At 37.1% G+C, this 19,153-nt stretch overlaps 1 protein-coding gene across 1 annotated transcript in view; it reads left to right on the top strand.

The window, feature by feature from the left end:
* Positions 1 to 19,153, top strand: part of LOC101737910 (uncharacterized) — a 102,858-nt gene that overhangs the window by 55,563 nt on the left and 28,142 nt on the right. Inside the window, exons 2-3 of the mRNA XM_062673454.1 lie at positions 17,531 to 17,636; positions 18,379 to 18,490. Coding sequence (XP_062529438.1) covers positions 17,531 to 17,636; positions 18,379 to 18,490 — 218 coding nt within the window. The remainder of the gene's footprint in view (positions 1 to 17,530; positions 17,637 to 18,378; positions 18,491 to 19,153) is intronic.

Raw genomic sequence — 19,153 nt, 5'->3', positions numbered from 1 at the left:
TCTTTATTTTATGGGTATAATTTGGAACAATGAAAATATTACTCACTGCACTAATTCGTTGACAATGTTTTATTTTGAAATCATCGTGGCCCAAAAAGTAACTAAACCGGTGTACTTACAATCAAGGGATGCAAACATGTCGATATCGAAATTAGGTAAGCAAGTACAATTTTTCGTCGGTACCGTCTTTAATACATAATAACATTCATAAATGAGTTCCAGGATGAAAGATTATTTTTGAGTTTAGAAATCAAAGCCACACAAACCGAGCCCATAGAAATCACACCTGAATACCCAACCCAATCAGCCCACATCGAGACACAAATTCGTAATTTTAATTATGTATATAGACCGCATAACGGTTTCGCCACAGAAACAGCCAAAATGGTAGTAGCTACCCGAGCGGGCTCGAGATTCGGCCTACCAAGCGTAAATAAAGTGTGTTAATATATTCTTAGAAAAACTTGGACCTTTTCTTTGGTCCGTTGGCAGAGCTCTTACGAGGTCCTCGTGCCGAGGGGACGCGCAGAGTATAAAAGTATGTAGCGTGGTATGGCACTGCCGAAGATGTTAAAGGTCACACACTAAGCGGTCCCTCTGCACAACCGCCCGATTATTCGATTTCCGCCCAAGGTAGAACCTCAAGTTCCCTCCTATTTTCCATCCTGGAAGTAGTAGGGGCTACCGCGGTCAACGCTACAATCAGAGATGCGGCTCAATCGAAGGAAGCCTGGCTGGCGGATCGTCGAGGTAAATCGACAACTCTGTTGGATCAAAACCAGCCTTCCAAGGAACGAAATAGACCACAAATCGATCGCTCTTTTATTAGACCAGTTACGCTAGAGAGTTGATAGCGCGTCGTACGGCCTCGACCTCCCCCCTCTCGTCATCTCATTGACAAAATAAAGTGGTACCTACATGCAGTATTAGAGCATCAGCATAGTCGCAATGCTTCATGTGAGAACGGAGTTAAAAGGGGCCTCCGATAAATTTTGAAGTCGTCGTGGCCTCAAGGATAAGGCGTCTGGTGCATTCGTATCTAGCGATGCACCGGTGTTCGAATCCCGCAGGCGGGTACCAATTTTTCTAATGAAATACGTACTTAACGAATGTTCACGATTGACTTCCACGGTGCCGGTGAAGGAATAAAATCGTGTAATAAAAATCAAACCCGCAAAATTTAAATTTGCGTAATTACTGGTGGTAGGACCTCTTGTGAGTCCGCACGGGTAGGTACCACCACCCGACCTATTTCTGCCTTGAAGCAGTAATGCGTTTCGGTTTGAAGAGTAGGGCAGCCGATGTACCTATACTAAGATCTTAGAACTTATGCGCATTTACGTTGTAGATGTCTATGGGCTCCAGTAACCAATTCACACCAGGTGGGCTGTGAGCAGGTCCACCCATCTAGGCAACAAAAAAAAAATTTAAACATGTAAATGGAATGATTCATTTAATCATTTTCAATATTTAATAAACTTAGGTAACGTTCTGATCCTCTAAAAGTCCAGCCATATAAAATTCTGGTAACAAAAGAAAAGAAACAATTTTTCCATAACCTTTACCACTAGTACCAAATTGGCTTGTATCGAATCGGTATTTACTGATACTAAAATATCTCGAGATGCTACTGAACATTTATTGGTCATTCCAAAATGTACTAATAACATTAAGCCAGGCTCAGATGTTACTTATAAGCTATCAGTTGATTGGATGTACACTGGCAAACGAATATCGACCTTAACTTTTGAGCTACACGGATGGTTTTCGTTAATTTGACACATGAATGAATTTGCGGCAAAGTTGCTTTCCAATTTGACGTTTTCTACTGTATGTATTTGGTATTTTAAGGAAGACGACGAAGAAATTTTCAAAGCGAGCGGTGTCTATTATTGTTGATAATTCGTAGGCGTTGCTATACGTATAAACGATGTCACTATCAGAAACGTGGGTATATGCTACGTATATTGGGCATATGTCAGACAAACAGGGCCTATTTCTTTTTAATACGCTTTTATTAGATTCAGACGTATGTATGTTTGTAACGGAATTTTTGAACATGATTTTGACCCCGTTCAAAACGTCGGATTAACTCGAAATTTGGTATTCGTATTAAGGGCCGATGACAATTCAATATTTAAAAAAAGAAAAAAAAAATGTAATTCAACTAAAAAATTAAAAATAAGTAACAGTTTAAAAAAAAAACAAAAAAATACGCTTTTATAGAAAATCCCACTAAAAAAATAGAAAATAAATTATATAAATTTGAATTAAAACCAGTGTAAGAAAAAATTATTTTATTGTAAAAAAAGCGTGGGGTGCGTGGTTAATACAAATTTATTAAGATTTATTTTAGTTTTAAACTCTTATTTATAGGTAGATAAGCATATAGCATCCGATCAAAAGTTGTCGCTACAGGCATGAACATGCGCATAGCCAAACTGTCTTCCTATCAAAACTTTAACAGCTGTGGCCTATCGAATTAGAGCTATACTAAATTCGGTTAGTTACACAATAGTAAAGATATTCTTTTGAGTGTGTATCCAGTTCTTTCAACAATTTTGAAAGACAAAAGAACTTTTATTTCAGCGTCACTTCCTAAGGTAATTGATGCATGAGATAGTTTATGTAGATACGTGTTATCAAAAAGTCCCTTCGTATCGGTCGCGCTGTGTTCAAATTTACTCAAACAATAAATACGGTTTAAAGGCAAGAAACACACCCCCACTCAAATTAAACAGAGTATGTTACCGATTTTTTTTGTCGTGACTAAGTAACAGAATTGTACACCGTTTGCAAATTATTGTATGTCTTTAGACTACAATTTAAATATTTGGTCGTACCACTATCCCATTCCATATTCCATATATCTCACCGAGGATGTCATAAAAGGCTTAGCCGGGTAATAGACAGCAGCGCTCTCAGAGTATCATACCAGCATACTGTGATCATTTGCACTTAATGATGATAAAGCTTATTGTGGACTCTTATAGGTATCTACAACCGTGTTGGGTATTTTTGACGGAAATCAATCATGCTCTCCGATATGATCCGGGTTTTTTTTTATTGCCTTTGTAGGCAGACGAGCGTACGGCCCACCTGATGGTAAGTGGTTACCGTCGGCCATAGACTTCAGCAATGCCAGGAGCAGAGCCAAGCCGCTGCCTACTAAGGCCGTCATACAAACAATTGAGACTTCAATCTCATATATCAAGGTGACAATAATCTACGCGCTTCGGCAGCCGTTAGTTAAGTAAGTTGAGTCGTAAGCTCGCCTAATAAAGCCGAAAATCGATTAACAGAAACCCAGTCGCAGAAAGCGACAAATCTACCTCTATACCTGAAGTGCTAAAGTAAAATGAAGGCACTGGAATTATAAAGGTCACAAGAAAATGGATGATCGCTGTAATACTCGTAATCCAACCGACAGTGATATCACAAAAGAGGAGTACATAGTTCTGTTTAATGCGCAGTATCTGCGCCCGAATCCCAACTTGGTAAGCAACAAAATTACCACAAGGCGGTCTCAGTACTAAAATCGTTAAGCACAATACTTACCTCGTTCTATCGCAGAAGTAACTTCGTCCATAAAACGTTGTATTATACGTTATTGGGTACTTACTATTTACGATGCCCTAACTCATAGCTCTGGGAAGATTTTCTCCGACCTCTGATATATTGTTGATTGCTTTATATGCAACCGGTTTTAACACGATTCTATTACCTTCACTTGTTAATATGTAAGTAAACCTTAGAATTTAAACTCGACCGAATTATTGTTGTATCGATTCTTGTTTTAGTTTGTATTAACTAATAACTAATATTATATTTTATCTGGATCTACATAATACAATACTATGGTATAATCAAGATGTCTTCATATTAACAACGAATGGCGGCAAATGCACTACAAATGTACATGCATAGCTATTAGTAAATTAATTCAATTTGATCTTATACGATTCACCTCTACTCTATTATTACTTATAAAGCGAGTTTTTTACAATGTATATATTAAATTTTTTTTGTGAATTTTATTATAGTTTAGAGAAACGGTACATTTAAAAAAAAATCAATTTCATCATTTCCTGCTCGTGATCAGGTTGCTATTACGAGCAGGAAATAGGCTAATATAGAAATAGCCCCGTAGGCTACCAGTCATTCACCATCATTATCCTGCCCTTCTCCCAGTCACCTGGGGTCGGCGCAACATGTTTTCTCCTTCCATACTCTTCTATCATATACCATTTTTTCGCTCACTCCCTTCTTACCCATATCATCTTTCACGCAAACCATCCATTTCTTCTGAGGTCTACCTCTTCCTCTATATCCTTCCACATTCATAGTTAACATTCTCTTACCAACCTCATTTTAATTTCGTCTCATCACATGTCCATACCATCCCAAACGCGCACTTCTCAGCTTTTCTATCACAGGTGCCACTTTCAAGCTTCCTCTAACATATTCATTCCGTATTATATCCATGCTCGTTACTCCACACATCCATCGCAACATTCGCATCTCTACTGCATTCAATCGCCTTTCATTCGCCATTTTAGTTGTCCAACAAGCGGATCCATACAAGCTACCAGTCATTAGATAGGTTAAAAATAATAATTCTGACACTAGTATTAAAAAGTCATCTGTATTGTTAACGCAAATTAATAAGACAATCTAATTTAAACTTTATTTTTATTACCTTTTTCTTTTCTCTCAATACATCGTCTAACGTAAAAAAGCTTGGATCTCAAAAATTCCACTACATCACTACGTATCTTTTGAAAATAAAACGTCATACAAAATATCTTGTAAGTTCTGCTATTTCCAAAAAATTAAGAAAGGTCGTCGTTCGAAAAACTACGTATGAGACATTCGTTATAAGTTTACAAGTGCGTAGCTGTATCTCACAAACTTAAATAAAAAATTACCTAGAAAATCCCGCATCATTTTTAAGCTTTACCTTTTTTTTCTACCTAGCTGAGAGCCTTGAGAGTCTATTCGAGCGTAACCTTAACTAGTAGGTGAGCTCACGGGGCTCAAACCTGACGACGTTGCTAACACGAACCCTAGCAAGAGCCGTGCTTCGCAGAATCTACCACCGGATTGGAAACGCGACCCACTGAGAAGATCCGACAAGAAACCCAATGGGCTGTGCTTTACCTACACGCACGTTGTACAACATAATTTAATTGAGCTCCCGTTTTATCATATTTCATGATATCACTTTTCCATAATTTCTTACTCATTTCACGGTTCACCTTTCCAATATCACCTTTGTGGTGTCAGTGCCCTCGGAATGAAATAGATTTAAAGGTCGAATAGGATAAACTTATTATAGCAGCACTTTAAATAAATTTTCCTTTTAAGTTATATTTAAGGGTAAAGAAATTAATTCATACTTTTAGCTGCTGAGTTTTTCATGTTTTTTATAATTCGAGTTGTAATTCAATTGAATGTCTACATAATTAAACTTATCTCTACGGTTTAATCTCGCGTTTTTTTTTTGCTTAGATGGGTGGGCGAGCTCACAGCCCACCTGGTGTTAAGTGGTTACTAGAGCCCATAGACATCTACAACCTAAATGCGCCACCCACCTTGAGATATAAGTCCTAAGGTCTCAGTATAGTTACAACGACTGCCCCCCTCCAAACTGAAACGCATTACTACTTCACGGCAGAAATAGGTGGAGTGATGGTACCTACCCATGCGGACTCACAAGAGGTCCTACCACCAGTGAATTCGCGTTTATTATTAGCATTATATTATTATTACTGACATTTACGGATGACTTATTGTAGAGTCGTTCCATAAAAAAAATGTTTACTTGAATAATGAAATATATGAACTTCTTATTGTTTCAATAAGAAGTTCATATCATCAATACACTGGCAATATACAATTATCATATCTCATGTCACATCTGTGGAATCCTAACTAAACAAACAAGAATTACGTGAATCCTGAATAAACTTTCGGACGCGCACGCGATTTTCTAACAAACAAAAGGCAAATGATTAAATCCGTAATTCCTTCAAAAGCGCAATTCTCGAACGAAATAAAATAAACAAAAATCGACCACAAAACGAATACCTTAACAAAGTTTTGCTGCGACAGTAAAACCGACTGTGTTCACGAAACATTTATTTTTGTAGAGTTAAAAGTGCAAAAAGTTCGTTCGCGGAAAGTGCAGCAATACCGAAAATACACGGTTCAGTAAAACAATCAAACGGCCGCGTTTTGTTTGCTAATGCCGACTCTAATCTAAAGTGTGCTGCAGTTTTTTTTCTCAATGCAGTTTTGACAATGAGCTATTCCTTTGGCTGATTTTAATCTTAGTAGTGATATAAACAGAATCAGTTGTCCAGTGACATCTTCATATTTTGTTGTACGATTTAATGTCTGTTCTGTAAGGTGGGTATACTGTGTCTCCTTAATCTAGTAAGCTGCACAGCTCCTGTGCCTCCTAGGTCCGACGCTACAGTCTAATTAAAAGCGTAATATAAATCGACTTGTACACTGAGTGTAACACTTTTTTTTGCTTAGCTATCTATCAGTATCCTTGAGGGGCGCATCTCTGGCTTCATCTTAAATGGTGGACGAGCTCACGGGGCTCAGCCAAATAGAACTTGCTAATATCTGCCCAAGAACTTCGCTGCACTGGATCGAAATCGTGACCCACTGAGAGGATCCGGCGACAAATCAGGCGTATCTATCAATTAAGTTTAACGTCAAAATCTGAACGATGACCGGTGTTTGGGATACCTATATTCGGTGAAAATGGATCCAGAAAATCACTTATCATATCTGGGCCGACGGAGGCTGTGCATTGTCCCGCCGTCTGGGTCGGGGATTTGTATCGTGTCGCGCCGCTTTTTCGAAGAAGTGTTCTGACGCTGTTTTAATATATTTACGGATCGGTTCTAAGTTAAGGTCGCCGTGAAGATAAACGTACATAGCATGCCACTCCGATGGCTATGTCTCGATTCTATTCGAGCGATTATATCTCGACTCTGCCGAAGCACACCACCCCAACTGAGTCGACACTTGACGAATAGTTGCGGCTCACACCCACTAGATGGCGCGCTTTCGTTTCGTTTGTCGTGTCCGGATGCGACATATATAATAATATATTTTTAATTTTATTTTTTCTTGCGCTATTAGGATAACATTAAATACACTTACTTTAATCCTAATTGACATGTCCTTCTTCAAACGAAGCTTGTGGAGAGTATTAAGCGGTAGGCAGCGGCTTGGCTCTGCCCCTGGCATTGCTGAAGTCCATGGGCGACAGCAACCACTCACCATCTGGTGGGCCGTATGCTCGTCTGCCTGCAAGGGCAATAAAAAAAATTATTAGCCCGTAAATATACTGATCTTAAACCGAAAAATAAACTGATCGCTCAAACGCAACCTTTGCAAATTCAATGAGAATGCACTGCAAACAAATAAATATAAAAAACGGTACATTTTCAACGGTCCATTCTCATTATTATCCGACGTGTATTTTCAAAGGTGTAAAGTGACATGGAGCTAAAGGCACCGTGCTACGAACTTAGTTTGTCTTACAATTCCAACTTGTTTTACTTTCAAATTTCGAACAAAGACGATAAGTGCTGTAGATTCCTTTTCTTTATTTTCTTCCAATAGAATGTAATGGGTTTTTTGTATAGCAACGCCGCTTTCGGGCCACTTCAGTTTAATGGAGAATGTCTTTTTTTTATCTGTAAAGCATCAAAGAGTATCTGTGAAACGAAATACACAATTCGGAGAAATTCTTTGTCTGCGCCATGAATAAACAAGCCAATTTCTTTTTAATCATAGATTTTTGTTATGATTTTTTGAATTACTTCGGTTATAACACATTTTATTATTAAAACCGTTATGAATGAAAAAATTGATGATTCCGTCGAACTACCTTAACATTCAAATGGGCAGGAAGATTTTTATTAATTATATTAGATTATAAAGAACTTATTCTATTCTACGGGCTATGTCAGAAAGTAGAATAAGTGAACTGAAGTGGCAATAGGCCGGCCACATAGCACGAAGAGAGGACGGTCGATGGGGCAGAAACATCCTGGAGTGGCGACCACGTACTGGCAAGCGCAGTGTGGGACGGCCACCTACTAGATGGACCGACGACCTAGTAAAAAGCGCTGGGTCACGTTGGATGCAGGTGGCAATGGACCGGTCGCACTGGAAATCTATTGGAGAGGCCTATGTTCAGCAGTGGAAGGCGATAGGCTGAAATGATGATGATGATGATGATAAAGAACTTAATACTTTATTCTCATGTCCATAAATATAATTGTTCGAGATTATCTTTTCTACTCCTTTTTATCATCGCACCTTTCGACACCGGAGTAGAGTTCATCCATACAATCTGGAATAGCTGCCTGCTATACTGCTGGTACCTTTTAATCCAGAGATCTTTATCCCTTACCATCCGACTCTGGAATGAGCTCCACTTCACAGTATTTTCCAAGCTATGACATGTCCTTCTTTAATCACCTACGGATAGACCGTAGGCTCATATGCCTATAATAGCAATAAAAAATATGTCGTAAAACACAATTGAACTAACTTTAAATTGATCTTTGACAATTTACCGCAAAATATTAGTCCGAACTTATCACAAACACATATCTCTATTCACGCAAACTGGTTGTGCTGTGCAAATACTAAAGAAAAATGTTTTTTTTATAAATATACTATGGATTAAGCTCATCCACTATAGATGATAATATTTCCTCAATCCCAAAATCAAGATTGTGTTCCATATCAATGGACCCATCGTATTCAACAGAACCATTCAAAGCGTTTCCGCAAACGGACAAAATGGCCTTGAGTTTATCTCCTCAGAAAGGCTTTTGCCAGCAATTCCTCGGTCTCTCTTTGAGCATCCGCACGAAACACTTTAAGACCGTAGCTTTCCGCGGCAGCTTTTTAATATCTGCAGAAAATTCTACGTAATTAGATAACTCTACGGTCTCAAGAACGCTTTCGTTCTACAACTGCGGAGCTATCCTTTGTGCATTTGTAAAATTGGATCCAACGCATTTTCTGCGGAAGAATACGGGTTGTGTTTGGTCTCATTGAATTGAGCTTTATTTACAAGTTTCAATCTCTCATTATTTCAAACTTGCAAAGCGAACGCGTTTTTAACTTGAAATATTTATTATTAATCTAAGTCCATTTTAAATGGAAGAAAACACTGGTTGGCATCGCAATTATGATAAAAAAAGGGAAAAACGGATTCACACACATGACATCAGAAAATTTGCTTGGGTGATCTGGTAAATAAAATAATTAATTTCCAACGAATGAATAAATGCTCTTGAAAATGTATAGAAAAAAAAATTCAACACTCGTATCTCTAAGCTTTTAAAAAAGAAATTCTATTCACTCACCAAATATCCATCAAACCAATAGAATACTCTGAAAGCCTCCAAATAGTTTTCTCATTAACACTATACAACTTAAATTAACTGCTTATCGTATTAACTTAAACATAATAGATGTTTCCTTACTTATCAATGAGATTCCAATCTTGGAGGCATTCGATAAATTTTGGACGCAACTATTTAATGGGCTTCGGGAATTCTATGAAGATTCGCATTTGTATAGAAAAGGAAAGTTTGGTTTGAATAGGTCAGTTTACTCACTTTAATATATTTTTGGGATAAAGGTATCGTGCGTTTTATTTCAAGCAAATGGATACTGTTGATATCCGCTAGATTTGTTTTTGAATTGACGATTTGAGTACTAATTTAGTTTTTGTGATTACATAATATTTTATTATTTCTAAACATTTAGTTTTTTTTTTAATTATCAGCCGCTGATACCCGTTTTTTATTTGGTAATAAAAATAACCATCTGGCCATATGAATAGTTAAATTCTTTACAGAACACAAGGTAAATAATATCTTTATTTCAACCTCATCGCTCAGATTTTTTTATAAGGTGGTAATTGTAAATCTTGACTATACAGAAGTTGATGTAGTAAAAGTAAATTGCGGATTACTAGAAAAAGTGTGATGGCAAAACCAGCAATACTACGGGAGAGCTATCCACAGCAATAATAGTCTCACTTATGTACCTACGTAATCCTCTAACTCCTAAACCTTATCGGGGCTAGTGAAAAAATTGCCTAATTTCGACCTTGACTAGAGAAAGTTGCCTATCACGCCATATCCATCAATGCATTATCATAAAGAACTGGAAGCAAAAGTCATATTTGATGAGGGCTAAGCGAGTTCCGAAGTAAAAGGAACTTTGCTCCGTTTTATGGAGTCAGTCAGTAACTTTCCGTAAAGTTTTGAATGTGGGGCCATTTCATGGTGAGTAAGACGTTACGCTCGTGTTCCAGTTTTCCTTTATCGAGGAATTTGTATGTCTTATTTTTTCTTCAAATTATGGACTCATTTGTTTTGTTTGCTGCTGACGATAATAATAAATTTACAACACAACAATTCTTATTAGCGTGATATGGACATAATATATTATGCGTAGAGAGAAGATGCATGTGACTAGGAGATGTATGGAAGTGGTATTGACAAGGTAGAGGGGGAAGAGGTCGACCGAAGGAGACATGGATGGAGTGGGTGCATGACAATATGAGAGAGAGAGAGAGAGAGAGAGAGTGTTGAGATGATGGCTGATAGAAAAAAATGGCAGAGAAAAATTAGCTGTACCGACCCCACCTAGTGGGATAAAGTGATATCATATAAGAATTCTTATATGATAGGTATTTTTGTGTTCAGAATTGGATTGCCTTCTTGTAAGCCCTGTATAGAACGGATACCAATTCCGAATCAATCAAATCAATAACGAGAAATCTTTCCTATTTTAACACACAGTGGGGCTGTTACACATTTTTCCCAACTGAGATCATCTGAATTCTTTCAAAAGTGAATCTATGAAACTTCTATAAATAGTTTTATATGTAGATTAGCTCATGACTCACAGTAATAGTAGCCTACGTGCAAACAATGTGAATGTAGCAGATACATTGGGCAGCTCCCCAATTTGAGATAAAAGCTTGAATCTATGGAAGACGAATGGACTATAGCCGTAATCGATGACACACAGACGATAATGGCACCAGTCTACGGTGAAAAATCTCCCCCATTAGGAAACGCGTTTGAATAATTGACCATTATCCATTTACAGAATCTGTCCCGTGTCAGAGTTCACTACCCACCACATTGAAGTATTGGTCGCAATACGATATTACCGCAAAATACAACCGCTTCATTTAAAATACTCTCATATTTGTTACCGACGCAAACAACCAGCGTTCCTGATTAATTCACTTATTTGTATCAACGGAGCGTGTTTCAATTTCCCATTCACGTACCCAAATATACAATGTGGTCAACTGTTTTAATCATGCGTTTTATTAATTTTGTTTGTTTGTTTGTTTAAATTGATATCATATTTTATGAAAGATTGAAATGAAATAGCGGACATGATTGTTTTGAAAAGCCACAGAGAAATCAAACTGGTAATTTTACTATTATTTCAAGGTGGGTGACGCCTAGCACCAAGTGATGTCTACGATATATATGAGCAAGAGGGACTTAAGCGCCCTAGTAATTTGCGGAAAATATTTGTTTAGTTATTAGTAGAATTCCATCTCTATCTCTCTCTCTCTCTCTGACTCATCTGTTCACCGATAGTAGGGCGTAATGTGATCTCATGCGAGTAGTTATGCTTCCCTAAAACAATAAGAAACATCCATTTTACCAAGATAAATGATTGCTTAAAAGACTTTGATCTACAAATTACCAGTCGACTATTTTTTTTCTTTTTCTTTTTTATTGCTTAGATTGGTGGACGAGCTCACAGCCCACCTGGTGTTAAGTGATTACTGGAGCCCCTAGACATCTACAACGTAAATGCACCACCCACCTTGAGATATAAGTTCTAAGGTCTCAGTATAGTTACAACGGCTGCCCCACCCTTTAAACCGAAACGCATTACTGCTTCACGGCAGAAATAGGCGGGGCGGTGGTACCTACCCGTGCGGACTCACAAAGGTCCTACCACCAGTAAGAATAATATATTTAAGTAATAATATTAATAATAATTAATGCTTTCTGTATTAATATTAATATTAATAGAGAAAGCAGTTATCCTCGATACTGCACGCATTGTGAGGAGGTTTCTCACTCTGGAGTCCTAACCACTGGTGGCTTGTGTCGTAGACACCGCCATCAGCGGTGATCTATTTTTATATAGTGTTTTTTAAAAATTGTATTTTTAATATCTTTTAAAAAAAATATTATGTAACTAATAAGATTTTAAATAAATATAAATAAATATTAATAATAATATTAATTATAAGTAATAATATTTAATACGTAAAGTCAAAATCAATAAACACATAAACGTATTTACTACAACAGGCCTTGATCAAATCCCTATCAATTACCCTAGTTAAAATTACCCTATGTATAAATATAGGTTAAAAATTAATTATATACGAAATTTCATCCAAATTTACGTGTAATAAACATCAAACAAACATGCTTTCTTAGCGGTAGGCAGCGGCTTGGCTCTGCCCTTGGCATTGCTGAAGTCCATGGGCGACGGTAACCACTCACCATCAGGTGGGCCGAATGCTCGTCTGCCTACAAAGGCAATAAAAAAAAAAAAAAAAAAAAATTATAATTTCAATACAAATTTAATCCAAAATTGTAGACTAGAGACACAAAGCAACTATTGCCAATACAACAAATTGCACGATGAAGGCTCTATCACATTACATCTCACATCTAAAACTTGTAATTCAATGTAACATGTACACATTGCGCAATAGTTTATCGGTTTGTACGAGTTTCGAAGCCCCCGAGACTGAATTCACACTGGCAATGCTCATTTGGAAATTTACGAGTTAGTATATAATATATTATAATGTATTATTTTATTCACATCAAAATAAAGTTTAGCCTAGTAAAACTATATCACAAACTGAGTTTCTCTATAAAGAGAAACAATATTTAAATGTATTGCTTTACCAGTTTTTATGTTTTTTTATATTGCGATATTAAAAAAAGTTTTAATATTTCTAATATTTCAATATTTAAAAAATCATTTGTTTTACCTTTATAATAATAAATATTTAATAACAATCACGCCACGTTAACTGGTCCCATGCTAAGTTCGTAAAGAACTTGTGTTACAGGTACCAGATAACGGAAATAAATGTAAGATTTTTATTATACACGTACATATATTTAATATACATCCATAACCCTGGAAAAGACATTTATATTTATCATACAAATATCTTCCCTTGGCGGGATTCGAACCCGCGACCCCCTTGTGTAGTGACCATGTCACTTACCACTACACCAGACGATCGTTAAACTTACTATACTGTTAGTGTAGTTAACTATACTGAGACTTTAGAACTTGTATCTCAAGGTGGGTGGCGCGTCTACGTTGTAGATGTCTATGGGCTCCAGTAACCACTTAACATCAGGTGGGCTGTGAGCTCGTCCACCCATCTAAGCAATAAAAAAAAAAAAAAAAAAACATTTATAACATACTAGTGGACCCGGCGAACTTTGTTCCGCTACACGGTTTGTTTCAAACACATCAACCGGTCAACTTCAAACTGTTCTTCAACTTCTTTCAACTTCTCCTGGTTTTAAGCTACCTCCTCACCAATTTTCAGTCAAATCAGTTCAGCCGTTCCTTCGTTATAAATAGTGTAACTAACACGACTTTCTTTTATATATATAGATTAACCTCTTTTAAGATTTACGTCATAAATCATATAGAGGTTACTTAGCTACATATATCATACATATAATATTAGTTTCGGATTGGTTTTTATATGTATATGTTTATTAAGTTACATATGATGTTTCGTGACGCTGTCCTTGTCTTTACATACCCGTATCGAGTAATGCGTCTCTCTCCACTATAATGAGATACATGTATTCACGAACAACTTCTATGTTGAAGGTATATCATACTGCTATCAAAACGCGACGTAATTGCAGATGCGTTTGAGGTCTTAAAATCGGTGATTTTTTTTTTTTTTTTTTTGGTCCGGAGGAAATCGCCGGACTTCCGCCCTTTTCTGGGGATACTGGGCGGGGTATGTCAGAGTCGAACTGACTAAAACCTCCTGTCGCTCAACAACCAACGTCCAAACCTCGCATGAGACAGAACTCATGACAAGGCAAAGGGGGGAAAGTGAAGCGTTTAGTGCGGAGCACATCTCTCCCATCACCCTCCCCCTCGGGACGCCGGACTGGCGGTCGTCGGCGCCACGACCACCAGCCCTCTCGGTCGGCAGACTGTCCGAAGCCCGCCTAGATGGCGCCGGTTAGAGTGGGTTAAAATCGGTGATGGCGCTAATTTTTCTCGTGTCTATAGACAAATCCGGCAACCATTTCGAACTTAGTGGGCACATATCTACAAATCTAGAAAAATATGTGCAATTTAGGCTAGAAAACTATTTTTTACCACCCCTATTTCGGAGTAATACTACTACTACTACTACTGTTCCACTAATTACTCAGCAATATGACATGAGTTATCATTCTAGAAGTAGCAAATTCGATTCATAGTACCATGATATGCTTAGCTTTTTTGAAAGCCCCGTACGTCACATCCAGTGCGAAGTTTATCAATTTCAGTATTATCCGCCAGGCAACGTCTACATCTAAATTGTTTGACGACTTATACAGCACTAGCTAGAAAAAAAAGAAAACCTATAAGATACTTCAGTGCGCGACCTTTGCTTTGAAAAATGATTGATCATTCTATCCAGATAAAACTTAACTCTTATTTGATAGAAAAAGTAGAACAACAATAGAGTCGAGAGGGGACAGGAAAAGCTCTACATAACGTAATTGCCTTCCAAGAACATCCTAACATAATAATCTTGTAACAAAACCGGGACCATAAGTACTTCGAGTAGTTTACTGTCATTTTGACGTATAGCTTACGCTCTTGGGGGCGAAAGTTTGAGCCTCGAGTCCCCACGGTCGAAACTGGGAACAAAAAGCTCTGGGAGAGCTTTTTCCGGACCTGTCGTGGACGTATAAGTAATCGATGTGACTGTGTGTACTTATATTACAGTAATGCGAAACATGGAGATTTTAATTCTATTAATCGTATCTAAGGTAGAGCTTTAGACATCAGTGAACCCAAACTGTGTCTGACACTAAATCCTTTCGTAAGCTTTGCTTGGAGAAGAAAATTCGGTAACACTCCGAAAATACTGTGGAGAAATTTTAATACTAAGCAGAGTCTAAGGACTCTTCAAAATTTCTTCAAACATGTTAATAACAGTTAAACTTAAATAATTTAGAAAGCAACTTAAAGTCTTAGAACGCTTTAGGGTCTCTTCACAACACACCTGATGCGCCCGTCGTAAACTTAAATACCTTTAAGTTTCAATCCGAGTTTAAATACATAATGTGTTTCTAAAAATATTTATACATTGTCTTGTAACAATAACAGTGCGTCTGTGCGTTAAAGATAAAATTATTTGCATTTGCAGATTGATCATTCATTTTACTAATTATTATTGTTCCCGCTACGTCCAAATATGATGTATATAACACCGGATAGGTTAGTGATAGTAAAATTTTCAATATTGTTACGCGCTGGGGTTCGGGACAAATAAAAATTTTACCGAAATATAAATCGAGACTGTATTAACACTTAGAATACTTACAATTACACATTAGAATACTTAAAACACTTAACGAACACTTTCAAAATCTCAATTCACTTCTTCCGCTTCGCTTCAGGTGATCCGTTCACTGTTTCGCTTTAAGTAAATCCGATTAATAACCGACTTTGTGCTATCTCTGCAAAGCGTTTATAATCGATACGACATCCCTAGATTTATCGAGAGCATTCTGGGCAAGTCGAGTAGCTTCGAAGTGTGTTTCCGCTATCTGACCATAGATGGCGTTCTCGAGTGCTCTCGAAGTTACTAGTTCCTTTGATATTCATGTCTGCTATTCGGCAATAGATGGCGTTGCTCTTGCCGACGTAACAATACGATATGTTTTTTAATTTGTAAACTTTCATGGGGCGTATTGTTAGTTCACACGTACCACAAATAAGCCGATTTCTGTCACGATTGATAAATAACTTGGATGGAAAGTCATTCAATAATACTGTTGAGACTTCGACCTCATGTCTCAATGTATCTCAAGGATTTTGAGCTCCGGTAATCAATTGGTGGGATAATCTGCCGATAAAGTCTAAAAGATAAAGTCTGCCGATCTCCAGAAGAAAAAAATTATCGCATTCACACGCTCTCTTTAAGTGTAAATTTACTTTTTACATAATTGGTAAATCTGCTAAAAAGGAAATCCACAAAGTTACAAATTTGTTTCTTCGTGTCGTTTTCCCCGCGCAATCGTGGTAACCCGCAAAGTTAAACAAATCAATATAAGAATAAATTATGTCCGCTTCGTACAGGACGCGCGTTCCGGATGGGTCAACCAATCGTGGCCATCCGTTTCACCATACAAAATGTTCTCACAATTCTACAATTCCATTCGATTAACTATTTTTAAGGAAACCTCTTTCATGTTACTTACCTCGACGACCACAGGCGCTAGAGATAAAACCATATTTTTCATTACCAAGATTAGTGAAAATTTTAAACATAAGCATACGATTTTTAAATACGTGTTTAATTTTATAAATCTCATCGCAAACTTCATTGAATTGAATGAGTACATGAAAGAGTTCAAGAGTGAGAGTCTTTACGACAAACAGAAATAGCTTCATCATACTTCAAACTACTGGGCTTCAAATTTTATTTCCCTGGACTATAAACCGAGACTAAAAACTGATTAATTTCCATTTGAAGAGAAAACAAACAAGATATATTATTAAGTAACCATTACTATGATTACTATCATTACAATGATTACTTTTCGGCCGAAAAACATTAACTAATGAACATAGCACTCTGCCATAGATCTGTCAGTAAAAACACTTTCATTATAATATTTTTGAAGCTTTATGTTTGACTAGTAATACGTAAGCGATTTTAAAAAGCTGCGTGTCAGCCAATAGTTTTGAATTGCAAACTGCGGAACAAAGTTATGTGGCCGAGCTGAATGCTTTTAATATTTTTTACTCGAAAGCCAGACTGCGCAGATGTTTGCTTTAAGCTCGAACTTTCCAGAACGAAATCGTTATAACTAGATTTACGAGGGTAGTTGTAAAAGTATTAATGCTTTTCTTAATTAGATTTTTTTATGAGGGAAATTTGCAGGGTAAATTAATTTTTCTGTATTCTGTCTTGCTTGGGTTTTTCTTTTCACTCACACACGCGCATTTATACACAACTTTCGATGCGTCTGTAGTGTTCAAGATAAAGCAACGAGGTACTGGTATCTTCATTCGAAAATTCGCTTAGGTCCAAAATTATATTAACACATGTACGGCACAACATTCTGTAAATCTATCTAGTAAATATTTTAATGAAGATATCAGAAACAGAAAGCTAATTTTGTGAATTTTGTTTTATCAACAGATCCGAAACGGGATCACTGTAATAAAACAGTTGAAATTTACGAAGATGTGTCGTCGCCGCCGGTCACCGCAGAAAACTTTGGACGACCTCTCACTTGTACATATAGGTAAGTCGACAATGTTGCACAAATACTGGTTACTCTCTTCTATATCGTTCCCTCACTGCTGAGGATCGCGACCACATGTGACTTATCTCCACAGTGTTTGATTATGAATAGCATAGACCGCATGTTACAGACTACCACCAAGCGCTTCCCTTACTAGATCTGACCATCTGGCTGGTGTTTTGCTCAAAATTTAATTAAAATTTAATTAATAAATTTTAGGTAAATTAAATTTCGGCCAAATTAATTAGAGAATTAAAAAAATCTTAAATCAATGAGTAGTGAACTATAACGTGGTTTAAAACCTCTCATAGATACCATTTTTAAATACACATATACTTGACACATGTTCGCGAATGATTTCCAAAGCGAAGAAAGCGACATTTAGTAAAAATATGTCTGTCCCACTTCTTCAACCTGTGTCCACCTAATGTTGTTTTTCTGTATTCTGAGGTTGAGTGTAGGTCTCTTCATGTGCATTCCAATCTTTTCGATCGCTTGACTTGCCTTACCAGCTATTTTGACCAAGTCGTCGGTCCTCCTCATTGGTTGTCTGCCCACGTTACGAGAAATAAAAAACAAAACATGCAATTGTTATATTCATGATATTATAATCAGTGGTGTAGATTGGGAGAGGCCTATGTCCAGCAGTGGACGACTGTAGGCTGTTGATGATGATGATGATGATGATGATATAATCAATAGCATGCCAAATCCGAATTATAGAAATCGTTTCCTTATACAGGTTTCGGGCATTCCGGGGGTCACCGAAAGACTGGATTTTGAGAATAAGATTCAAAAAGTTCAAAGTAGGTACGCTTGTGAACGGGACTACTTGCCATAAAGGTTATATGCAGGTAAGAAATTCAGTAACAAATAATTCTTAAAATCTTTCTACTACAGAATTGAAACATATAGAGATGAAATAACTCACACTCAAATGTACAAGTACACACACAGTACACCAAGTTACAGGGTACAAGTTTGCGACACTGTTTGAGTGGACTACAGATTTTTCGTCAATCTTAATCCTTCCTTGTTCCAAAAAAATCTTCTAACCTTGTATTTCGAGCCGTAAACTCAAATCTATTCAAAGGAAGAAAAACAAGCTTTGTTAAAATTACATTTACATTGTGTATGATCAATAGCTAACATCCCTTGAAACAGACTATTAGAAAGAATATTTCCAAATGTGAAATTTTTTTAATTCGGGGCCAAGACGCGCTGGTTGTTTTGCACGTGTCTGTTTTCGGTGTTTTTTTTTTATTTATTTTTATCACCCTATCAGGCAGACGAGCACACGGCCCACCTGGCGGTGAGTGGTTACCGTCACCTTTGGACTTCAGCAATGCCATAGCCAAGCCGCTGCTTACCGTTAAATTTATAATATGGGACAAATGCTGTATTTGGGCTATTGATTATGTACCTCAATTTCATCGTCTTTATTTTCCTGGATATCTTGTGATCTTAATAGCCAAATTGGAGGAACTTAGAGTAGTTAACGTCCGAAAGCGAACCGG

This window comes from Bombyx mori, chromosome 17 (assembly GCF_030269925.1).
Source record: "Bombyx mori chromosome 17, ASM3026992v2".
Lineage (NCBI taxonomy): Eukaryota > Metazoa > Arthropoda > Insecta > Lepidoptera > Bombycidae > Bombyx > Bombyx mori.
Note: the sequence above shows the minus strand (reverse complement) of the source record. Positions and strands in the feature narration are given on the sequence as shown.